This window comes from Spea bombifrons, chromosome 1 (genome assembly GCF_027358695.1).
Source record: "Spea bombifrons isolate aSpeBom1 chromosome 1, aSpeBom1.2.pri, whole genome shotgun sequence".
In the NCBI taxonomy this organism is placed as follows: Eukaryota; Metazoa; Chordata; class Amphibia; order Anura; family Pelobatidae; genus Spea; species Spea bombifrons.
Genome location: NC_071087.1, coordinates 55114489 through 55140595, shown reverse-complemented (window position 1 = coordinate 55140595; position 26107 = coordinate 55114489). Strand labels below are relative to the sequence as shown.

The 26107-nt window shown below is 39.3% G+C and overlaps 1 protein-coding gene across 2 annotated transcripts in view; it reads right to left on the bottom strand.

Annotated features, from left to right (window-relative positions):
- Positions 1–26107, bottom strand: part of SHROOM3 (shroom family member 3) — a 130374-nt gene that overhangs the window by 58842 nt on the left and 45425 nt on the right. For both annotated transcript variants that reach the window (XM_053461658.1, XM_053461659.1), the window contains one exon: positions 8212–8286. In XM_053461658.1, the coding sequence (XP_053317633.1) occupies positions 8212–8286 (75 nt within the window). The remainder of the gene's footprint in view (positions 1–8211; positions 8287–26107) is intronic.

Here is a 26107-nt window from a genome sequence, read left to right as displayed (position 1 = left end):
AACAACGACTCAGTGTCAAAGCTACAAGACCAAGGGCAGCTGACTGCTCCAGGCATACAGCACACAGAAGAAAGCGGAACAATGGCCTGGTTACACAAAAAAACTTGACTCTTCTGCAGAAGAATGAATCGGTGGGAGATCTCAGATCATCCTGTACATACATACAGGACTGGGGGGCACGGCATCCCCGACAGCCAGCATTTTTGCAAACAGATGCAACGCTTGAAGACACTTTAATTGTAACTTCAATATCCAGAGGAAAAAAAAAGGCCTTTCCAACAATATGTAATGTACTGCAGGTTCAAGATCTGCAGCCCACCCAAGGTTTGTTTAGGGCAAAGCTTGTCTAACCATTAAAGGTAATGGGGTTTATTTATTAAAGTTGTGGGTGACAGGAGATTTGCAGTCTAAAGTAACCAGTTTTTAATACAGGAACATAGAATTTGATGGAGGATAAGAACCATTTGGTCCGTCTAGTTGGCACATTACTCCTGCTGTAAAGACGAAAGACAGTTTGAAGAACCAGCTCTGCTGCAAGAAGAGCTTGTATAACGCATGGCTTATACAATAAGCCATGAATAAAGAACCATTCTGGGACAGAATGTGTTAAAAATTGTTAAAAATGGTTCAATCACAACGAAAACCACACACTTGCCAATAGAGAAAGAGATGGCGTGTTAGTGACATGACACTATGTGGTCTATGTGGTATGAGGTCTCACAACGTGTTAACAATTATCACCTTTGCCTCTATATCCACTATATATATATAGTGGATATAGAGGCAAAGGTGATAATTGTTAACCTTGTTTGCATGTGCCTACCCAGAATCCCTTGTGGTTGTGAAAGCACCATGAGATTTCCGAGGGAAAAGCACGCCTTCTGGCTTGTCTGGTGTGTGTAGATGAGTGTTTAATAATACTTCTACTACCCCTTATATATATATATATATATATATACACATTTTTAAGAGGATTTTTTAAATTAAAACTCTACACCAACTTTACATGCCCCTTCTGCCTTGAGCATGCACCCGGCTTCATTTTTCAAAATGGCTGCTCATTTTATATACTTTCATACCTTGCCTGGCTTATAACTGGTTTTGAAATGCGATAGGAGAGTCTGGTTTTATGCAAGCTGTAAATGTACATAGCATTCAGCAACGTAGTAGTTAAGTAAAAAAATGATTTCAGTTGCCAACGACTGCATATAATAACAACTCCCAGGTAAATTACTCACCAAATAATAATGTAAAGTAAGGTCTATATGTCAAACCTTAACAATAATAATGTGTCTGTGCGCGCATGCATGAGGCTGAGCACTTACACGCATATAAATACTGCAGCTCCATTTGCAAAACCACATATAAACTGCTGGAAGGCCGTGTTTATAACCCGCAATTAGAGTGTAGATTCCATCTGCTCCAGACATTTCAACTACAGAACGTCTCACGTACATCTAACATTTATCAAGAAATTATACTTTCAGTGTCTAGATTTTCCTTACGCGGAAAACATGTGCCAGACAGCTGATCTCAAAAATGTTGTTTATAACAAATCTTTGTTATCTTTCAATTTTATATAAAATAAATAGCTTTGGCTTAAAAATAGAAAAGAACGGATTTGTTAGATTCATGGGAATAAGATCTAAGTTCCAAATACTGTACCTCTAGCAGCTCATAGGCACCGAGTCTGCTAAATTTCATACTTTTTATTAGAATAAACATTTCTAGTACTGATAAATGCCAAGGTCGTTCTTTAATCACGTCAGCTTTTGTCTTGTTCATTTTGTTTCTAGGCATGACTTTTTAAGTAACACACAAGCAGGTACTGGTATTGTGTTGCCATATAAAGACCAAGCGGAACAGCGCTATTAAAAGTTCATGGGTAAAAAAAAAAATTGAAGAAATATTCAAAATTACTCAAAGTGATAATAGACGAAATTGGCCACTTTTGGCCAGGACGAATATACATTTTCGATATTGCTGATCAGTACAAGTAAGCGCTGCCTAGGATGATGAATTTATAAGCAACTAGGAGGCAGTTGCTAGGACATAGGGAAATAGGGGTAGTGGTAGAAAACATACTTTCCTTAACTCTTTCCTGAACGTAAAAAAAATGGACATGAATTAAGTGGAAATTAGAGTGACCAGATAGTTTCATTAATATTTCTCCTGGAAATGTCCCATTGAATCTCTATGGTATTTAACACCGTCAAGGGACTAAGAAATCACCATCCAGTTTATCTTATTAAAGAGCACCCTTAAATACTGAAGTGATCTCACTAAGTGAGATCTGTGACATCATTTTCTTTATAAGCAAGAGGGAGTGTTAAACAGAAACATCAAATTTGACAGCAGATAAGAACAATTAGACCCGTCAAGTCGGCTCCTTTTTCCTGCTATAAAGACTAAGTTATTGGTCTTATCTAAAAATGCTTATTCCTAAACTTGCGAGCAGGACCCTTCTTGCCAAATGTATCGGTCCATCTAGTTGATGTTATACCCTATGAATGTATGTACTGGTAATTGTTGGCACTATGATTGACTTACAAATATACCCATATAGAAGAATGTACCTGGATTTTATTTTTTAAATCTGGTCATCCTAAATATAGAATAAATAATATACATGAGTTATAGTAATAAAATCAAAATAAAATATTACCGGTATATAATTTTTTTTCTGTACCTGGATTTTATTTTGTAAATCTATTCATTTTCAATATAAAATAAGTAAAATATATGAGGTGTAATAATAAAAGCAAAATAAAATATCATTTCATTTTACCTACATAGAGGAATGTACCTAGGTTTTATTTTGTAAATCTGGTCATCTTAAATATAAAATAAGGGATCTATATGAGATTTAATAATAAAAGCAAACCAAATATTATTCCGCTTTATCCAATATCTTGGAAAACGTAAGTACTGCTATGGGTTAAAGTTCAGTAGGCAATTTGCAGCTCAGTTAAAGGTTTTGTTCCCAGCCACACCTATAAGGTTTAACCGGCCTCACGCTACATAAATCAGTCAATTTGTCACAACTTTCACTGAAATAAATGTGTATTTAGCTGCGGATACGGAGGCTTTGCAGGGTAAACACTACATCCTGTAACTGGAATCCAAGTGAAAGAATGCATATTGAAACCTGATAACAGGGTATCATCATCACCCATCAAAGCAAATGTTGATATAGGTCTTGTCAGTTAACAGCTGCTGGATAACGAGCATTTCACGACTGTTTTTAATTGGCAGTTTGGGAAAACAATACATGTGTTTACTCAAATAATACTTTATGCCAACAAGGAAGGCGTTATAATATCCAGCAACGGCCTTAGGATGCCCAGATATTTCTAGTGCGTTATACTCATAGAATCCCCATCCTGGAGGCAACAGGAAAGAACATCACAGCTCCATGACTTAGGTAGCTGCCTAGTGTCTCCATACGGTAGGGCCGATCCTGATACTACCGTATTTGTAAAGCTGATACACTATTCTGTAGTAGGTAACATGCTATTTGTCTATGCAGTCAGGAAGGTAAATGTAAGGGAATACAAAGGGAGCAAATCATAGAGCCCTGTTACAGTCTTAGCTTCCTTATGGATGGTAAGGTGCAACTCAAGACCTAGCCATAATTGTGTGAGGGGCAAACGAATAGGATTAGTGGAACGGAGAACCAAAGACCCAGAGAGGGTCCATTCGGTCTGAGGTGTGCCATGACCAACGTACCAGGTAGGCCTATAGAGGGCCACCCCGTAAATAGAAATGAAAGAAAGGATAGAGGAGAAAAGAGGAAATAAAAGGAAGGAAATGAATAGGGGGGGGCAAAGGAGGGCAACGTTAGGAGCTGTAACGTAGCTGTGGAAGGGAGAGGCGTTGGTTAAATAACCATAGCCCCTCCCACAACTACAGGCTAATATACATCAGCCTTCACATATATCCCGCTCGGATCAGTTACCCAATGGGACCTAACTCAATAGAATGAGTCTGAGGAGCCTCGTACAATGGAGGTCCATTAGCTGTTTGTCCATTAAAGTTTGCACAATCATTAGCTTAAGCGTTGAGGTATAAAAGCTGAGGTCAAAGGCTATTGTTTCCTTTTTTACACTTAAGGACTAAAGAGGTTTTTTTTAGCACTTTTGCTATTTTGTTTTTAAGCATAATTCCCTCTCCCCCTACCATTTAGTTTACACAAATTATGAAAAAAAAAAATTCAGGACAAGTAGAGTTTTTTTTTATTTAGAATCAAATTCGTGACTGGACTATTTCCCAAATTTTTTACCCTTCGTGACAATGGTTTAAACAATTCTTCGGTGCTTGTGTTTAGTTTTCACTTACTGTACCCACACAAATTATATATTGGTTTTTTTTTTTCAGGACAAGATGGGCTGTCTTTAGATACCATTATTTTGATCATATAAAGTATTATACAAAATAATAAAATGTGTAAAATTGAAAAACAAATATGACTTTTATTTGAAAAACCTTTTACTCATCTACAAAAGCTAATGAAAAAAAACAATACATAGATTTTAATATTTGTCCTGAGTTTAGAAATACCCAGTGTTTCTATGTTGTTGTTTTTTTTGCTTTTTTATGTATATTTCTAGCGAGAGGTATTTGTGTACCCATTTATAGAAAATTTTTTACATTATAATTATGTAAATTATTTTTATTATTATTATTATAATACTATTATTATTTTTTACATTTTTTGCAACTGAATGGTTACCCTTATGATGTAATAGTGACATCACTGGAGTCTATTATTTTAAAATTGTATGACATTTTTATTTATTCATTTTTACATTTTTAATATTTTAAATATTTTAATATACTATGTTTACAGGGCTCCATTGCCCTGAATTGCTAATCGCAGTACCAATTATCAGCCTGCAGAAGTCTCAGGAGGGTCTTGGAACTTTTTTACACAGCACCCATTTTTATTTTTTTGGTGTTGCTGAATGCCACAAGATCAAGGCATTTCAGCAACACCAGCAACTCTTTCCAGCAGGAGAGCGCCGCCATATTTGAAAGTCATGCCTTCTTTCAATGATCGCTTTCTAAGATCATTTAAGTGCAAGACGTGCAAGGTACGTCAATGGAACAGTTTAGAAAAAAAATCACAGTTTTACCTATAAAACTATACATAGCCAGTGCAGATAAAAAGAAAACTACAGACATTTAGGTATTTGCCATGAAACACATCATATGCCATGGTATACCATGATTTTTTGGACATAGCGGGATTACAAATTACAAATTTCCCTTGGAAAAAAAGGTGATTTTACAAAAAATAAACCCTTTAGAGTTAAAAAAACAAACATTCACATAGACTGGAAGAATAGATGATGACAGCCATGCATTAACCCTTGCAACACTGGTTCATTTCAAAATATTAGTAATCATTTACATGTGAAAATTTGGCAGCTGTGGTTCTATATATAGCAGGAAATTTCCATTTGCCAGTAGACTGTGACAAGAAAGATAAATCCAGCAGACTAAAGAACAAACAATGTTGTCCTTTATCTGTCATTAAGTAAGGATTTCAACTCTGCACACTTTCCATACAACATCTTGCCTGGTTATGCCTCAGTTATATTTGCCATTTTGAGAATTAGGCATGGCCACGTGACAATAAATCATGTCATTAAAAGGAATACAGTTGGCTCTCCATTTCCTAGCCTTGTGCAAATCTAGACTGATCTATGACACTACCAGTCATCCACATTTCTCTTTTAAATTAACTGCTTAAGCACCTTTGAGAATTAGCCAGATTGTAGTAACAGGTGGCAATGATGAAACGTGAGGATTTTTAAACCTCACATGTACCTTGAATATAAATGTAATGGTTAAGTAAAACCAACCCATACAACTTGAAAAGATATTTTTTATTTACATGGCAGAAATGATGACTTGCTGGATTTACAATGTCTATGATAATTTTAAAGGTTCAGATTAGTGCAGCCATTAAGCGTTATTTCACTTTGTCACCAGTCTTGTTACATACCCCCTTGAAAATGTAGGGACCATGTGGGCTGTAGCCCGTAGTTTGTGTAACCATTGGGTTAAAGGCCGACATTATGTGCAGTCAGCAGAGTTCTACGGTAGTATATGGAACACGCAATGATGCAGCACTAGCAAAGCACCTTGAAGTCCTGGGCTGCTGGGAAAACATAATGAATCTGCACCATGTTTCTGTATAGTGGCATAAATGGCGTGTTCTAATGTTAATCAAAGACAGATCCTTACTATTTGCTTTTTACCCCCAGTTGAACCTTTACACAATAAAAAGGAACACAGTAAATGTATGGGGCAATTATTTTCTTCTTCACTTCTACCTGAACACATGTTAACTAAGGTACTCTCTCTCACCTATAATCTCATACTTCCTATGTTTATCATTCTTAATACCTACTATACACCTACCTCCCTAAAATCTCAAAGGTTTCAGTTTCTTCTTTTTTTCTTTATCATATTATGAGCTATTTTTTTTACCCCCAGGTATAATATGTTCTACACTCCCTGAATTGTTGTGAGCTCAGAAATATGTAATATAGAATTATATTTAGTATCTTAACTGAAAGCTCACCCAGTTGTTGAGTCATTACTATAAATATACATATTTGTACTCATCACTCCCATATTACTAACTGCCCATATGGTCTAATGACCAGGACATTTATCTACTGTAAAAAGTCCAAAATGTTTGTAAAGGTCAAGAACAGCCTAACAGAAAACATGACAATAAATATCTTATAAAAGCAATGCAATGTGTTAGGTTTTCCTGGTAAGAGCAGGCATTGTTAACCACAATGATAATTTACAATTGCCCAGTGGAGTACTTAGGGGGGGGGGTCCACCCCAGGTGCCACTCATCAGGGATGTGCTACCAGGGCCGGCCCTACAATGGAACCGACTGGGGCAATTGCCCCAGGTGGCACTTTTGAAGGGGCGGCACTTTTTTTTTTTTAAGCGGAGGAGAGAGAGGAGCGCCGAGTGGTTTTCGCTTACCCGCTCGGCGTCCCTCTCTCTCTCTCCTCCGCGGCGAGTCTCCCTGTTCGGTCTCGGTGCCGGCTTGTAATGCTGAGCGCCGGAAGTGGCGTCAATTTCCGGCGCTCGGCATTACAAGCGGGCACTGTGGCAGAGCAGGGAGACTCGCCGCAGGGCTGTTTAAACGTAAGTACTTTTAAACGGGGGAGGGGAGAGGTAAGGGCAGATAATGGCGTCGGCGAAGTTTTAAACTTCGCCCCAGGCGGCATTAAGTCTTGGGCCGGCCCTGTGTGCTACACTGCCACACATGGGTGGGCTGTTCCTAGGCCAGTCAAAAATTGTTCACAAAGGGCCGGTCCAACATAAAGCAAGGTTACGTGACGCCACGAGACTGCTCACTGCCGAAGGAAAGCTGTGGTTGAGGTAAGGGTTTTAGTAAGGGAGGAAGTATGCATGTATGACAGTATGTATGTTAGAGTAAGAGTGTATAAGTGTTTGAGCCTGTATGTATGCACCTGTGTGTGTGTAAATATGTCCGTATGGTGTGTATGTATAAGTGTGTATGAGCATAGATTTGTATGTCTAAGTGTGTATGAGCATGCATGTGTGCATGTTGGTGTTTAAGCATGGATGTGTATGTGTGTGTAAACATGGATGTGTATGTGTAGCTGAGCATGGGTTTGTATGTGTGGGTACGCATGGATGTGTATGTGTGTGTAAACATGGATGTGTATGTATAGCTGAGCATGGGTTTGTATGTGTGGGTAAGCATTGATGTGTATGTGTGTGAGTCTAGATGTGTAAGTGTGTGTGAACATGAATGCGTATGGGTAAATGAGTCTGAGTTCTGTGTGGGCCAGTCAGATTATTCCACACCAAACTCATCCAACCCTGTCTTTATTGATGGAAAGGCCGATCACAGAGGGGGGGGCAGCTGGGAGTGTTGCTTTAGGTCGGGCTAGGGAGACCCCAAAGGTCTGGACATGCCTGCACAGTGCACATCGTTTTTTGTATTGTTGACCAGCTTGTGCAACTCCGCAGTGTGTGTTACAGAAAACTTCCTGGAAGAGAACCAATTACTTAGTTCTACAACCTACAGGGCAGAACTTCACCTGGTCTGGTCAGCAATATAAAAAAAATGAAGTGTCCTTCTAAAAGTCAAACTAAAAGAAAAAATAATTTGTGTCATGATCTTCTCTAAAGGGTGTCATCACTTACTGTTTTGGGGATCCTGGGGAGCCAAGCACAGGTATGTTTTCTTCCACAGAAATGTTTTTGTGTAAGCCAGTTGCCCTGTGGACAAAAGAAAACATTAAAATTATGAAACTAATACACCAGTTATGAACCAGTAAGATTTTTATTTTGTTTTAGTTCCCCACATGGCAGTACAGTGCAATCATGCACTGCCCAACTCTTTGGAACCCAAAAACAGTGAAGCAATGCTTTTTGACTAATTTAGCCCCGCTTGATGACTTCGTTATTGATTTGCAGTGTAGCAATACTGCATGTGGTGCTTGTCAGATGATGAAAGTAAGGCATAGGAGAATGAGCTGGCTGGATATAACTTTTGGGTCATTATCTCAGTCATCTAGAAATTCTGGAAGGACAAGATGAAAATGAACTTTTATTCAGCTATAGTAAAGTGGATTGGTTAGCACGCTCATTTTTACCAAAAACATTTGTATGCCCAGAGGCAAACTGAACCACTAATCCCTCTAATTGTCTTTTTAAAATGCTCTTCGAATACCTTGAAACATGTACATTAGTTCCAAGTCATTATGAAATGGCACAAAGCGTTATATCATCCTTGGATACAGAAAAATAATAGGATGATTCTCTAAGGAATTATTTATTGATTTTTCTAGCCACACATAACTTGGCACGCAATACTCTTGGAAGGATTAGCACTAATACACAAACATGGGTTTAGCCAGCTCTAAGTACACAGATACAAAGTAAACATTATGTGACTTCATAGACACCAACACATTCCAAACTTTGAGCAATCAGCAAAGGTCAATATAATCACCATGTAATTATACATATGCCCTATGAATTACGGTATATTTGACTGAACATTTTTTAAGTAGCAACCTTGGTGTTAGGAGTTAAGAAACAACGTAAAACGAGGAATGGCAACTGACGATCCCCAGTATATGTGTAAAAGTGACAAAGGATCACTAACTATGTAGTTTTATTACATCACATTTTGCCCAAACAAGCTGTCAACGTGCCTGCTACTTAAAGCATTTCCATCTACCAAGGCCCCTTCATCACCTGGTTCCCTCACTTAATTCACCTTAAGCTTCACCTTCAATATTTTAAGTTCTAAAGTCATTTAAATTGGTAGACTCTATGGCATATCCTAGTCTACGCTGACTAGGTTGTTGGCCAGTCCAGAAGACAATAGCCTAACGGGCTCCCGGTGTGCCACTGCTCAATAGGCAGAGAAATCTCTGATATCCCCAACTAGCTCATTCACACTATGGAGGACTGTGTCTAGCCTAGCATGTTGTGCTCAATTCTGTGTGTCCATCTGAGTGAAGCAAAGGAGTATGACATCAGCACTCAACATAATTACATCGCTGTATCTATGTAGCTCTGATGATCGACATCTCATACTAGTAACACATTTATCAATACCAAGAAAAGTGTGAAGTTCAGTTTCTAGATTAAGACATGTCCCAAAACAAGTTTTAAAGCCCAGCTACAGGGTAAGTGACAAACATACACATTCCACTATGGTAAAGTGCGTCATTCAGTATTTATATTTTAATTACTGCTCCCCAAATAACTAAGTGATACAAATAGACCAAAAATGTGCTCTGACCGTAAAACCAAATATGAAACTCTTTATTGTATTTTGTAATTTGTCCATAACTTTTTTAAATAAAAAAGGGTTGATTTACTATATCTGATAAATTATGTATTATTTCCATGATACTGTTTGCCAGTGGGTCCAGCAAAATAGTCCAGGCACACCATCAGTCCAAGTTTTTCGGATATCTCTATTGAAACGCAGTGCGGTAATAACTAAACTATGGTAATGGGTTACTTAGAACCAACCTGGGAATAACTGCTTTATGAGATAGACCTGTCATTCAATATTACATGACATTATATAAGGCTAGTTGAGCGAGCTGTTATCCTGAGCATTGCTTGCCACGGGTTTCGCAAACACAAGAATAATAAGGTGCGGCTATCTCCCATGGCTGAAACTAAAAAAAAAAAAATGTTTCAGATTTACCACCTACAGAATATGTCACATAACACAGTTCAGCGATTAGACGAGATAACGTGTGGTGTGTGAGTCTGATAGCTAAAACAGACTTTAGGATAAACAAGTAAAAGTCCAACAAATAATATTGCTACAAGCAGAATAGCAAAGAGAGAGAGGTTCTTGGTAACTACAGTTATGTGAAAAAACAATATTTGCTTTGTCATTTTTTTACTCATAATACATACTTCCATATTTTCACATTTATCTTGGTAAGCACATTTAGTGGATTGTAGTATTATAAAAGCTGACCGAGCAAGTTACACCAAGTTGCTTGTTTCGTTCTTGACATGAAAGAGTTATTGTTGAAACCCCCCCCACACACAAACACAGGGGTTTTTAGGGTCGGTGTGGGTCTGGGTATAAAGGGGTTAATTTTAGCTTGAAGCCAATTCAAATATTTTTTGCTTAAACAAAAAGCCCAGATACAGAACAATATATATTTTGATTTTTTTAGTCCTGGTTTAGTCCCATTTCTTTATGGTGATTCTCCAAGCCTGTGTCTTTTTTCAATATAAAATAATAGCAATGTTTCATAGCTCTGGAGTGTAAAACAAAGCGGCATGTTTTGTCACACAAGCATAGGAGGAAAACACTTGCTGGCACAGCTATCCATTAGGAAAAGTATGTTCTAATAATAGTCAATAATAATAATAGAATACATACATAATAAACTCCATTTCAATATATAGCAGATCTCTTAACCCCAGTATCTTTTCCGCCTATCAAACATAGATTGTGACGAAAGAAAATAATCAACTGCCCAATAAGTACCTGTGGGAAAGGCACCTGTGAGTACCTTGATCCAATGAGTACCTGTGAGTACCTTCATCTTCTGGCCCTAGGGCTGAGGATTCAAAGAACTCCAAGCAAAGAAGCCCCAGGTCCACCTGGGTGCTCATTGCTGTGGTGCTTATGTGTGGGGGTATGCGAGTACCCAATTTTATTGCACTGAAAATGTCATAATGGAGTCAGTTGCCTTTTGGTTCCCACTTTGTCTTGAACACTTTTGTGACTCAACTTTTGGAGGAGGACCATGAAAATCCTGCTCTCCCTTGGTCTTTTTGCCAAGGAGAGAAGGAAAGGGCTCCATGTGCCTTTAGAGAATGTGGCCCCAGAAGAAGAAGGCCTGGTGATTCCCTGTAGCCTTAGAAAGCACATTTACCCTTCTTCACTTCATGATGTAAAAGACAATACATTGGGCTTCTAGGTTTAATTACATCTAGTCTACCCTTCTTGAAACATGGCTACAGGAAAAAGCATACAGTAGGCACAGCACAATATAACAACCCTTAAAAACATTACTAAAACAATCATATGCTCCACAATTTTCTTAATGTCCAATTGGATATTTTGTATCAATTACCAACTACACAGCAAAGGATGTTGGGTTTATGCTCTTAATTCATACTGATGAATATTCTATGACTACATATTTCAAAAAGTTGTCCAAAAAAGAGTATATCTTACAATGTTGTTAATAGAAATGCTAACCTGTGCATGTGCAGAGACGCACACATGCTGCATGTGGTATGAGCGCTAGTACTCTGGGATCACGTGATATCATGTGACCCCTACTGGGTGATTCCTTACTAAATATACTGTGCATACTACTACTGAATGCCAGATGAAGAGGATGAGCAGCAGGCTGATGCAGAGGCTCAGTGTCTGGAGTCTCCATTCGGGGGAACCGACCAAAACACCCAAAGATTTCAGAAAAAAACACCCGGTACACTTCTGGGAGAAGGAAATCTGATGACTCTGAGATTTATGGTTGTAGTTTAGCACCAACCGGATTGTTATCTGTTGCGCAACAAATGTATATTAGTAGATATCTAATGCCACCAGTATAAAGGATAATTTGGTAACATTGTGAAGTATTTCATTGAACAACATTATCATGTAAAGTACAGTGATATGCAAACTAGGAGGGGAGGTCTATACAATCATCTCATGGTTAATATTTTTGGTTCTGGACGAGCCATATCACTGAAAACGTGGGAAACCATAAGTAACAACTCACAAGATACCAGCAAATAGATAAATCTATCAGACAAAAGTGAACTAAGGAAGTACAGAACTTTTCATAGAATATATTTATTTATTCTCTGTGAAAACTTCTGTACTTCCTTAGTTTGGTCTGATGGAATTATCTATTCTATATATATATATATATATATATATATATATATATATATATATATATATTATATTATATACACAGTATATGAGGCAAGAATAAATGGGGAATGTTTTTTGGCATGTATGTAACCTTGAAGAGAAGTGTGATACTGTCTAGCTGATAAAGCATCCTGTTTGCATTTCTTACAGTATTTGATAGGGGTCTAAGTGGTATTGTGACAGGAAAAGAAATATAATCTGGCTGAAAAAATACTGGAATCTTTCCATGGTGGATTGTCCAAATAAAAAATCAACAGAAAGGCCAAAAAGACAAGAGAAAGTAGTACCGTATTTCTAATATCAAATTTCAACATTTTGGCATGGTGTAAAAGGACTGAGAAAGCTAACAGCTAGATAGCGAAACGCATGTCTTTTTTATAAGCAGGAATAAATGGAAACACCAGTCTACATTTTTTCCATTAATTAATGCTCCATTAAGGCTTTGACCAGACATAATTGATTCAATAATTTTGTGCATTTATTTAATGGTATTCAGTTCTTTTCCTTAGAATAAAGACTGGTGACCTGTTTGTAGATAAAACAAGCACTGCCTTTTCTTTTTCACGAACAATTGTATGAACGGTAAGACCAGATGGCCCCTTTTATCGTGTATACATATAAAACATGCAGAGACCACCTGATGACATAAATGCGTTCGAGGGCTAGATATGCCTATCCTCACATTGCTTGGGTAGTGTGCAGCTGAGCATATCCAGCCCCTGGCTGCACACTGCAGCCCCCGTTCTGCCACTGAATCTGCCAATTGGGTGAGTATGGGGCACTGACGGCATTTGCCTGGTATGACAGATGGCCAGTCTGAGCCTGAATGAGAACTTCCCAAATATACTCCCTCACAGCCCTACCCCTCAATTAGAAATGGTTGGTCCAGATGGGAGAAGGGGCTCATCACAATTATAGGGTGTAGTTGTGATGGGTAACAGAGAATGACATGTTTGGTTCAACTGAAGATTATATTGCTGTGACAAGCTCTATTATCATTAGTTGATGTGTGAGCAAAGGGTAGACCTTTCTCTCACAGTTTGAGTTTGAGAGTTGGCCTCTCAACATTATTATCCCTTATTACTAAAATGTAATGCCTCTACTCTGTTCTGTAAGCTGATATAACAATTAACCAAGCATGTTCTCCTATGACCCAAGCATTTCAACATGTGTGTTTCAAAATGGTTTAGGTACCTATGCCTTTGAACTATTCGAGTTGCCCGATGCAGAACACCCTTTGTTCAAAAAAATTCCTATAGAACCAGAAAAACCTTTGACCCTCAAAGTACCCTGAAAGAGACAGTAAAGAGTTTACCAAACTAATCCAAGAATATGTAGAAAAATATTGTTTGTGGGTAACGGTACAAACAAAAGATTAAGAATGCAGGTGAACAAAAATGGCAACAATTTAGTCATTACTCCTTACAAGAAAGCAACAAGAAAGCAGAGTTGTACAGCATTTAAAATCTCAGTTAAGCATAAACAATAAATAGCTTGTGTTAAATTTCCTTTTGGTACAAAACAAAATTGAGTTTGTGCTTACTGAGAAATAAATAATCTGCCCATCCAATATAGTTATCTAGCCTACAAGAGAGATATTTGTTTAAAACCTTCCCCTCCTCAGGGCCATCCTAAAGAGCAAAGGGCTGGCCCACGTATGGACCACTTGTTTGCTTTGCATAGGACCACTCAACTGCATGAATACAATACTTGATGCTGGGGTTCAATTAGATCATTCCGGATAAGCTGATTCTACATCACTTTGTCCCAAGCCGACACACCATACCCATCCTGGTCACACCACCACCCCATTTCCCCAGGTCTGTTTCGAACATGTCAAGTGATTCCTGATGCCCTTTGTCTAAAAATGTACATCTCTGTTATTACTGTATTCCTGTGTTCAACGTAAAATGGGAGTTTGTACTGTAAATAAATTGCCCTGCGCTGCTTCTCGGTACTAAATAACGTATGCAAGTAGTTTGTCTCGTTGATCATGCAATTGTTTTTGATGTTTTATCGTCTAAATAAAAGATTTTATTTCAAGAATAAAAAACACGATCATAATTCTAGGTGTGTATTACAAATGGTGCATTATTTTAAGTGTTTTTTGTACACATACATGAAGGTTTTCACTTGTGACCCTTTACACTAGATTCGTTTTTAATCAACCTTTTGGCTTGTGTGTTGTGGACCAGGCTGCTATGCCAGCCTTTGGTTTGGGGCCTGAAATTACCAGTACACTATTTATGTTTTATTTTTTGCTCTCACTATTGCACATTTTTCTTTTAATAGTGCACACACGGCAATTGTGATCAGAAAATATAAATGTTTATGATCTTCTTTCAGGCCGGGAAGGGAAGGAAAGGGATCACATATCCCATATCCCTGGAGTGCAGCCCCAGAAGATGAAGAAATAGAAATCCAGTTATACATCGTGGCCTTCGTGGACACTTTTTAACCATTCAATGTTTTCTTTGTTTCATATTAAAGAACTGAACATTGGGGTTCAAAAACCATTATTAATCCAGATTGGCTAAGATTTTATTTACATTTTTAATACTAGGGGCTCTAATGTAGCCGATGGTGTTGCTCATTATGCTTGGAGAAGCACCAATTGCATGGTAATGCTGAGGTATGAGAAAGCACCAAAAGCAACATAGTACTTCTAGCAATTTTCTGAAAGCAGGGTTTAATATAAAATCAAGGAACTAGTCACAAAAAGTAGGTGCCCACAGGATGATCAGCACCTAGCTTTTATATGTGGACAAGTATGTGGATACCTTCAGTGCTCTTCTAAAAGGAAGCCGCAGTAGCATAATTACAGGGGGCGCAGCACGGGGTCCGTGCCTCTAGGGGGCCCGGTGCGACCCCTGCCTTTTGTTCCTGTCTCCTCGTACCACTTCAAAATTATTTAGAAAGGGGCCCTTTCAACCTGGACCCTTTCTAAACTATTTTGAACCGGCACGAGGAGACAGGAGCGTATCGGGTTCACGTTACATCATGGGACCCATTAGTTCCAAATGAATAATGTTTTTAATCAACAATTTAAAAAAAAAATACATTTTTTTGGCAGGCAAGCATTTTCTCACTCTATAAGAAAATCTCAGTTTATAATTGAACCAGCCATGAAATAGTCTATAACTTCTCCCACGAACCTTTGCACTGTTGCTCACTCATTCACATAAAAGGTGAATTTAACAAAGAGATATCATGGGCTGCCTCGTGAAAAGAGCCCATACAGAGGGTGCTCTTCAGTTCCCGTGATAGGACTCTCAAGCTCGGCTATTAGATGGAGCTTGTGAGGGAAACAATACGGAGAGATCCAGCATGTCCCAAAACACAGAAGAACTACTTTCATGTGCTAGTTTCTTTACTTACTAACACCATAATTATGTTTTATTTGGAATTTTTCCTTCTTTTTTTTCTGTATCCCTTACTATAGCTGTACCCCATTAACCCAAAAGAACTGCCCAACAAAGAGGCTCTTATCCCAGTACAGAAAAGGTCTTAGACACAAGTCAATGTTCTCGTAACCACTGTTCAAGTCAAACTTTCACAGACAATAACTATGCCATCTGAGTTCTAAGCTTAGAACAAATCGACATCTAAGGCCTTTCTTTGTCTCATATCATTGTGGATACTGTAAACATTAACAAATCTGCCAATGTTTGGCTTCATCACAAAATCACAAATTGCATCAGAGACTTCAAAAATCGCTCTTTGCCACACACACATTTCAAGGCAATTCAACTGTTTAAAAATACTAACCACAATCAATCTTATCATATAATTTAAACATTAAAGGAGGAATAGGCACAGAATACACACACAGCACATATCACAAACATTAACAGCTTCACCATGTATATACAGAAGTCAACACAACTTAGTCATCCATACACTCCTATATTTGTAAGGGCTGTACCAACTTGCACCACCATAATGTATTAACTGACAATATATTTGGAAACATATTGGTTAAATTATTTCAATCATTATTCCAAACCGGGTACCATATCCTTATACATAATGCCATCCAAGTAGCTCATATGATATAACCTACTTACTTGTTTGTAAGTGCCATTTGTCTCTGCATCTCCAAAGTACATAGAAATACACAGGCCAGCAGCCAAATCATAGCTTAGCTTACTCAATCAACAGTGCTACCCAAAGGCATTTTCTGGCCAACCTAGGAAGGCAGATCCAGGAGAGGAACAGCCCAACTTCCACTTAGTTGACGCAGCCTCCAAAACATGAGGTTTCCCGGCACTACATATCATTAATAGGTAGAGGCAGGTGTGTTCCTGAATGCTTTTCAAGGTGCTGGTCACCTTTAAGGCACAATGCAGCAAGGTATGACATATACCTGATACCTTAGGCCTAGTCAGCCTAGGCCGGGATATGTCACTGAGTGAAGGGTAAATGACATCATGTCCTGGTGCTTAGCAGTAAGGCTGGCATCTGCAGAGTGGGCAACTGAGGGAGATGCCCTGGACCAAGCCAGCATTAAAACCAGCATTAAACATAAATATGTCGCTGGTAGAACCTGATGAAACAGAGAACATGGGATAGATCTGAAAAATAGGAGCAAGGGAAGCTGACATAAAAATAGGACTGCGTTCTATTTGTACATGTGAGAATGCACTTTATGGCATGGCAAGCAAAAGCATGAGTCAAATTTGTGTTCTAATTTAGGTCTGCCAATGGTCTGCCCCATATTTTTTAAATCTGAATTACATTTAGCACTGTGAATAGGTGGCGTCCTTGCTTTATTCACTAGATGTAGTGCATCCATTCTGATATTTATTTCCCCTTTCCCCAGCATATTGGTGGACCATATAATGTATTGTTGACAATTCAATGGTAATGTCAGCTAAATCTACTTTTTACCTCTGCTGTCTACAGTTCAACTACAGGTCACTTAGGGAAGTGAGAATGCGTTTGGGTGGCCGCAAGTCAGTCCTTAGTAGATCAGAGAGTAACTCAACTCATAAAGTAGTTTGGTATAATTAGTGGCTACTGCAGCACAAAGACTTACACGTGACATGGTGCATGCCCTGAACTACATCTCACCCTAGGATAAGGTGGTGACCTCAGACCAGATACTGAGGTCAATGGTAGGGCAGCATGAGTAAGCTGTAAAAAAAAACCCAAACACAACCCAAAAATCCTTAGTAATGTTGACCTAAATGGTCTGATACAAGAGCACATCCAATCACCATCTGTTGGTAAACTACAATAAACATCTACAATTCTATACTAATGTATCTGTAGAGAACAGGCAAGTTGCTGTTGGGAAAAAAGTAGGTGAGCACAATTGAGTTTCATATGAGTCAAATTTTAAGGGTCCACTTAGTACTAAAACTATTATTTACTAAACAATATGTTTTAATCATTTAATAGTGTAAGAATAAGAATACTCTCAGAGCAGTGCCTCTTTCAGTACAGACCAACACATTCCATCCGTGGAGTGCCTTCTGAAGCTTAATACCAGCATATAGCTTCATACAGTGCAGAAAGATCACTTCTCCGGAAGGAAATGCACATAAAAAGCTATGATTAAAGAACCTTAAAAACTACTGGGTTAGCTTAAAAAATACGAGAGCCTAAAAGTCTTTGAATGTAGCAGAAAGGATTGGAAATGGGGCCAGTCTTGGAACTAGGAATCTAAGGCAGAAGCGTGTATAATGAACATGGTAATATGGGTGGAATTATGGAAACATAGTATCCATGTGGAGGCGGCCTCCCAAATGAGATAAGGAGATAAGTAACACTAGGGTCACCCCTGCCTCAAGTAAATGTAGAAGAATACTGTCTCCCTAATCCCAGTGGCAAAAAGCCACTAGGATTAGGGAGTGGCAAAATCCCAGTGGCAAAAAGCTTCATTGAAAAAGTATTGAGAATGAAGACTGGAGGAATATGACAATCTCATACTTGAAACCTGAGAGGTCCAATTAAAAGCACTGAATATAGTGAGCGGTATACTGCTCATAAAAGAGTGAATGCACTATATCTATCACATATATATATATATATATATATATATATATACTTATTGCTGATACCGATAATACTTCACTAAGCATTTTATTTTGTTTTTCTCCTTGTGAAGTTCTGATCTTTTAGGAAGAAGTACTGATCCTGCTACACAAGCTGAAGTAAGTTTTATTTTATTTTTTATTTATTATTTGATAATTTCCAGGGGGCCCTAGAAGATCTGGCCCTCACGTGGGAGGGAATGAATGGGCTGTGTATCATTTCTCTGGAAATATATATATATATATATATATATATACACACACACACCTGTGTGTGTAATCTCATCTGGTTCATAGTATTCATAGTGACAGAAAAAAAATGTGGTCACCCTATATCAGGAGGGCATAAAGCATATCATAAGGCAGAGTGTCATATCATGGGAGCAGAGTGGCATACCTGGGGGGCATAAAGCATATCAAGGGGAAGAGCAGGGCCGGACTGGCCCACCGGGATACCGGGAAATTTCCCGGTGGGCCGGAAGGTCCGTGGGCTGGGTGGCCATGAAGACAGCCGCTGAGCTGCCCCCCAGGCTGCCCGAAAACTAATCAAAGCAGCCGCTGGGTGCTAATGCGGCAGGCCGCCCGGCCGGCATCAGCACCCAGCGGCCGTGTGCGATGGCCGTCTAGTGATGGGAGCAGTGTGAGGGGTGAAAGCTCCGCCCCCTCGCACTGACCTTTCACCCCTCACGCTGCTCCCATCACTATGCGGCCATCAGATTGCTGGGAATGTAATCTGAACGGCCGATGCGTGCTGATGCCGCCGGCCGCCTCTGCTTTAATACTTTTTTTTTACTTTATATGGCAAGCCGATCCAGCTTACCACATAAATAAATAAAAAAAAGTGTTAAAGTAGCTCCTCCGGCCGGCGGCATCAGCACGCACCGGCCGTTTAGATTACATTCTCGGCAGTCTTATGGCTGCATAGTGATGGGAGCCGCGTGAGGTGGAAGCTCCGCCCCCTCGCACTGCTGCAGCACCGGATGTCAGGTCAGTGGCATCCTGGCTGTCAGCATAGAGGAGAACGGTGTGCAGCTACCAGGAAGTCAAGAGAAGTAGAAGGTGAGTAAAATAATGTATTTTTTGTACTGTATAATGTTTTTTGTATTTGTTAAAAACAAAAAAAATCGGCATGTGTGTGTATGTAAGTGTGTCCCCCTATATGCCACTCTGCCTCCAGAAATGCCTTACACCCCCCTATATGCCACTCTGTCCCATGATATGCCTTTTAACCCCCTATATGCCAGAGTTGCATATAGGGGTATAAGGCATTTCTGGATGCAGAGTGACATATAGGGGGTCAAAAGGCATATCTGGAGGCAGAGTGGCATAAAGGGGGTTAAAAGGTATATCATGGGGCAGAGGAGCATATAGGTGGGTATAAAGCATATCGGGGAGGCAGGGTGGCATATAGGGGGCATAAGGCTTTTCTGGAGGCAGAGTGCCCCATGATATGCCTTTTAACCCCCTTCATGCCACTCTGCCTCCAGAAATGCCTTATACCCCCTATATGCCACTCTGTCCCATGATATGCCTTTTAACCCCCTATATGCCAGAGTGGCATATAGGGGTATAAGGCATTTCTGGATGCAGAGTGACATATAGGGGGTCAACAGCATATCTGGAGGCAGAGTGGCATAACGGGAGTTAAAAGGGATGTCATGGGGCAGAGGGGCATATAGGAGGGTATAAATCATATTGGGGAGGCAGAGTGGCATATAGGGGGCATAAGGCTTTTCTGTAGGCAGAGTGGCCCATGATATGCCTTTTAACCCCCTTTATGCCACTCTGCCTCCAGAAATGCCTTATACCCCCCTATATGCCACTCTGTGCCATGATATGCCTTTTAACCCCCTATATGGCAGAGTGGCATATAGGGGGTTAGAAGGCATATCATGGGACAGAGTGGCATATAGGGGTATAAGGCATTTCTGGATGCAGAGTGACATATAGGGGGTCAAAAGGCATATCTGGAGGTGGAGTGGCAAAAAGGGGGTTAAAAGGCATATCACGGGGCAGAGGGGCATATAGGAGGGTTGAGGCATATCAGGGAGGCAGAGTGGCATATAGGGGGGCATAAGGCTTTTCTGGAGGCAGAGTGCCCCATGATATGCCTTTTAACCCCCTTCATGCCACTCTGCCTCCAGAAATGCCTTATACCCCCTATATGCCACTCTGTCCCATGATATGCCTTTTAACCCCCTATATGCCAGAGTGGCATATAGGGGTATAAGGCATTTCTGGATGCAGAGTGACATATAGGGGGTCAACAGCATATCTGGAGGCAGAGTGGCATAACGGGAGTTCAAAGGGATGTCATGGGGCAGAGGGGCATATAGGAGGGTATAAATCATATTGGGGAGGCAGAGTGGCATATAGGGGGCATAAGGCTTTTCTGTAGGCAGAGTGGCCCATGATATGCCTTTTAACCCCCTTTATGCCACTCTGCCTCCAGAAATGCCTTATACCCCCCTATATGCCACTCTGTCCCATGATATGCCTTTTAACCCCCTATATGGCAGAGTGGCATATAGGGGGTTAGAAGGCATATCATGGGACAGAGTGGCATATAGGGGTATAAGGCATTTCTGGATGCAGAGTGACATATAGGGGGTCAAAAGGCATATCTGGAGGTGGAGTGGCAAAAAGGGGGTTAAAAGGCATATCACGGGGCAGAGGGGCATATAGGAGGGTTGAGGCATATCAGGGAGGCAGAGTGGCATATAGGGGGGCATAAGGCTTTTCTGGAGGCAGAGTGCCCCATGATATGCCTTTTAACCCCCTTCATGCCACTCTGCCTCCAGAAATGCCTTATACCCCCTATATGCCACTCTGTCCCATGATATGCCTTTTAACCCCCTATATGCCAGAGTGGCATATAGGGGTATAAGGCATTTCTGGATGCAGAGTGACATATAGGGGGTCAACAGCATATCTGGAGGCAGAGTGGCATAACGGGGGTTAAAAGGCATATCACGGGGCAGAGGGGCATATAGGAGGGTTGAGGCATATCAGGGAGGCAGAGTGGCATATAGGGGGGCATAAGGCTTTTCTGGAGGCAGAGTGCCCCATGATATGCCTTTTAACCCCCTTCATGCCACTCTGCCTCCAGGAATGCCTTATACCCACTATATGCCACTCTGTCCCATGATATGCCTTTTAATCCCCTATATGGCAGAGTGGCATATGGGGGTTAGAAGGCATATCATGGGACAGAGTGGCATATAGGGGGTATAAGGCATTTCTGGAGGCAGAGTGGCATATAGGGGGTTAGAAGGCATATCAGGGGGCAGAGTGGCAAGCCTGGGGGCAGAGGTGCATAACTCGGGGGTAGGTTGTCAAATGAAAGGAAATAAAAACCAAACATGTCTGAATCATAGCTTTTATTAAATATGGAAAAAAATAGTCTACATGAATTAATAAAGAAATAAAAGTTTCTTACCAGAATATCGTGAAGAATAATGTGATCAGTGTTTTGTTCCACTGAATAAAATGGAACTCTTTCATCTAAAAATGTTCGCCGTAGTAAATGTTTTGATCCCATTATGTGTAATGTATTTCATTTATTAGGGCCTTTTAACACTTTTGCTTTCTGGCATTTTAATACAAATAATGAGATAAAAAGAATGGCACATAGTGTGACTCGGGTGTGTATAAGGGGTGTGTGTGGGTATAAGAGCTTCACCGTGAGATAAACTATATGGGGCTGGTCTCCAAATTTTTCCAGGGCTGCTTTTCAGTCCCAGTCCGGCCCTGGGGAAGAGTATCATATCAGGGGAACATAAAGCATATCTGGGGGCATAAAGCATATCAGGAGGCAGAGTGTCATATCAGGGGAGCAGAGTGTCATATCTGGGGGCATAAAGCATATCTGGGGGGTAGAGTGGCACAATTTTATGTGCTTTTTATGGATGGAAAGACAACAAGAGAAGTTGCAAATATATTTAATTATATTTTAAATTTATTAATAATAGAAGTAAAATGCACAATAAATATAATGCACTTGAATCAAACCCAAAACACCTCGCCTGCGGTCCGAGGAAAAATTGTCTTCCACAAAACCGTTCCCTGGTGCCAAAAAGGTTGGGGTCTGTCTTAGACCTTAATCTACGACAATGAAGTGATGTGCTTGCACAATGGACAGGAATATATTGCTCACCCAAGCTGATGTCATAATCTCACAGTGATCACAATATATGTTGTTTCTATAAAATATGACTCAATATGGTCTACAACTAGTATCACCCGCAGCAAAATGACAGGAATAGGTTAATGGAATTAGTGTACCTCTATACAAAGCATTCCAATATAGCCAATGATTTCTCAATTATCGCTAAGATCTTTTGTATTTTGAATCCTCCTTTTCAATGAGTCTACAGCCAAGCCCGGGAATTTTACCTCTACCCTCAGGGCAAGGGGTGGGCAATCTGTAACTCATTGGCACCACCCTAAACAATGAGCTCCTTCCTTCCTTCCTTGACTAGACCCCTTGTGCTTGTCAAATGATACCCCTAATACGTATATGCTCCGACAGTTTATTTCTCTAGCTCCAGGCAAAAAAATTGACAGGGGCATGAAGTTCTCAGGAAGCCGATAGCTGACTAAATTACTTGGTTAATATGATAGCTATAGGCTGCCGGTGACAATTACAACGGCCTCTTCATTCTTCTGTGGGAACACTGGGAGCAATGCAAATGATCATTAACTGTTGTCATATGGATTTCCTGGCCCGAAGATTAGACTAACATTCTTGAACTTTTAAAATGATTTAGTTATGCTACTGACATTTTCAATTTTCCCCATTTTTCCCCACTAAATCCCTATAATTGTGTTACTTGCGTATTTTTCAGGAGAACCTTATGCACATCATAAAACAATATAAAAATACAAAACAGGTATATGTACTATATGTAGAATTTATATATTTGTTCAATAAAATAGCTTTTTTGGAAAAATATTATTTGATTTTTTTTTGTAGAGTAATCATTACTTTTAAACAGAAAACAAAAGAAAATGAGCATGGCATAAATAAAACTATTAGAATAGCTGCCTATAGTGTTACCTTATGGCAGGTAGAAGAAAATGTCCTAGAGACCATGCCCAGCCTTGGAGTTCCATGTTCTCTAGGCAAACTATTTACCACCTGTAGGATGCACCCACTTACTAACATTGCCCTGGTCACTAATAAAATAGAGTTTGCCCTGCGAGAAAACAGATAATAGAAGTTGATTCACGTCATCTGTTCAACATATAAAAAAAAGACTCAAGACTAATATATGAGCAGTTCAAAAGCTTCAGGAATAAATCTAAAAAAAGATGTGTATATATATATTAAAACTCAAATGAATATGTGGTGAAATGGTATGATGTCTTATACCATTAGTTTACATTTTCTTGCGTCTTCCCATACAATAGCTAAGAAGCCAAAATAATACCCAAGCGACATTTAATATACTTACAAAATGAGACATATTTTCAATTAGCTTTAATATGAAAGAGTATTTACAAAAAAGAGCTTGGAACAAAGGCTCCAACTGATCTGAAAAAGAAAGAGTTTGAATTACCCTACCAAATTTCACAAATAAGGACGTAATAGTAGTATCTGTATTGCTTTTTGTTTTGTACAAGGTAGCTGCAATATAACAATTCATAAGAATACTTTTTTACATTATTAATGAAAAGTCATTCTTGAGATCCCGTTGCCATGGAATTCCATGGTTTACAAAGGGTGTCAAAGAAGGCTGCCGATTGTCTTGGGCTCTGAAGTTCTCCACTGAAGCATTCCATTAACATTCTTCAAATACTTTGTCTTTGCCTGGTCCCAAGACAATATTGAGAACAGGCTTTCCTCTCTAATCCTGTCATCCAGGTGGCTTCCACTGTTACAGAACTATTCTGCAATTATAGGATAAGTGGCAGAAGGAAGATTCACTATAGGTTTCACCTCCAAAATAAGATTGGGAGCAGGGTGACACGTTTATATAGGCAGCTTAAGCATTTGCTTAAGGTCCAATGAGTCAATTAGGGGGGGTAAAAGGGGGGCACCCATATAAATGTGATGCAAAGTCATAACGTGGAGTGATGGTTGCTGTTAAAAGGCCTATGTACGCTTATGAAAACATTCCTTTAAAATCATCCGTTTCCAGCTACAATCATCATTTACAAAATTAACAATATCTGAACTACATTTCTTATTCAGTTAATGTAATGTAAAATCTCAATTGAGGCCCGGACTGGCAAACCTCTTACTGAATGCTTTTGAATAAAAATTACAGTTTCCATGTAAAATTTAAAAAAGATTCTTGCTGGTAAAATACCTGGCGGAGAAAATGAAAATCAGGGATTTAATTACGTTTGCCATTTAAAGTATAACCCTTATAATGGTGAAGATTGTGAAACACAGCATGTCTCAATAACATAGAATTCATACAAAGCATCCACATTGCCCCTTAAGTAGTACTTATCAAGGGTGTTTAAAATATGAATTTACTTTAAGTTTGTTCACATGCGTGACCACGAGGAAGACTTCACTGAACTCTTTTTTTTTTAAAAATTCTTACAGTGAGACACAATGGACCATTTTTTAACTGACACATATGATAACCCTGTATTAATGAAGTGAACATTCCCACCGTTGGAAAACCAATGGGAATGTTTTTTGTTGTTGTTTTTTAATGATACATAATTAACAATGACCTAGAACTGTCTAGGGTTTTGTCTTTGTAAGAACCAGTGGTATTCGTTTTCTTCTTATCCTTAAATACTGACTTGGCCTTGACTAAGTTAACATAAATTAACATAAAGTAAAATATTGTTAATCAATAAATTCTAGAATCTTAACGCATTTACATACAGATTTTATTTACAAGAAGAACTTGGCCAATTCACACAGTTCTTTCAAGTATTTGTTCCATTTATAGTAATGAATAGCTGACAAGGGAGGGCAAGAGGGAAATTGCCCCTAAGCTGTTTTGATTTGTTGGTTTTGGACCACTGCCAGAAGCTGTTCTCTTTTTTTTTTTTTTCATGATACCAGCAGTCCAACATATATCCACAGGGCCAGATTCAGAGCGAAAATATATCTTTTAAAGCATGCCAGCCTCCATGTCTTTTCCACTTGGAAAAACAGTCCCGATGTCCCCTGGGGCATTTAACAATTGACTGGACTGTCTAGGCACGAAGGAGAAGAAATGCTTTAAACAACATTTACATCACTATACTGCACTGCATAGAATCCTTTCTTAAGTATATTATAAGGAGCCTCATTTGGTGAATATGACTTGGGCAGGGTTGGACAGCTTATGCTGAGTGTCCTGTCTGCCACATATGTTTTGGGCCGATATATTAGTGGGCCACTTTGATAAACTGCACCCTCAGGTTGAAAGCTGTCCGTCCTCCCTGATGTATACTCTCTATACATGTATTTCCATGGCCACGTTTTTCTACCCTTAAGGACCAGGGCTTTTTTTTACTCTATAGCACCAGAGCAATTTGTATGTTTTTGCTATGCCCTTCTTCAACCGTGCTCTCATTTAGTGTGCCAACATAAAGAATTTCTTTCAGGACATCTTTGGCTATTCTTTAAACCATATTCATATATGGAAGGAATTAATTTTTTAAT